Source organism: Cystoisospora suis (genome assembly GCF_002600585.1).
Source record: "Cystoisospora suis strain Wien I chromosome Unknown contig_13004, whole genome shotgun sequence".
In the NCBI taxonomy this organism is placed as follows: domain Eukaryota; phylum Apicomplexa; class Conoidasida; order Eucoccidiorida; family Sarcocystidae; genus Cystoisospora; species Cystoisospora suis.
Genome location: NW_027165758.1, coordinates 1,569 through 1,867, shown reverse-complemented (window position 1 = coordinate 1,867; position 299 = coordinate 1,569). Strand labels below are relative to the sequence as shown.

Sequence of the window (299 nt, the reverse complement as noted above, 5' to 3'; positions counted from 1 at the left end):
ATCTTCTTTCTTCTCTTTCATTCTTTGCATGCTGTGCGTGTGTGGTGGGTGAAGATCTCAAGGCTGGGACAGCGTGCAGGAGACAATTATGATAAGGCACGTCCAGTTATGCGTCGATGAAAATAAACTGCGCCTCGCTAGGGATGGCTTGCACCAGTATCGCATCATCTCTCAGCATGCAAATATTCAGTCACTTGGTAAGTTCTAGGAAGGTCGATCAAATGCAAAGACAAAGATGGAAAAGAAGAAAAAGATGCTCCTTCTTTCTATCGAGGTGTCTCTCTCCTATTTCAAATGGC

General features: G+C 44.5%; 1 protein-coding gene across 1 annotated transcript in view; it reads left to right on the top strand.

The window, feature by feature from the left end:
* Positions 1-3: 3 nt before the first annotated feature.
* CSUI_011531 (eukaryotic translation initiation factor 3 subunit 10) overlaps positions 4-299 on the top strand; it is a gene marked incomplete at its 3' end in the record, with an annotated part of 1,568 nt that continues 1,272 nt past the window's right edge. The window contains exon 1 of the mRNA XM_068071629.1: positions 4-197. Within this exon, the coding sequence (XP_067916395.1) occupies positions 89-197 (109 nt within the window). The remainder of the gene's footprint in view (positions 198-299) is intronic.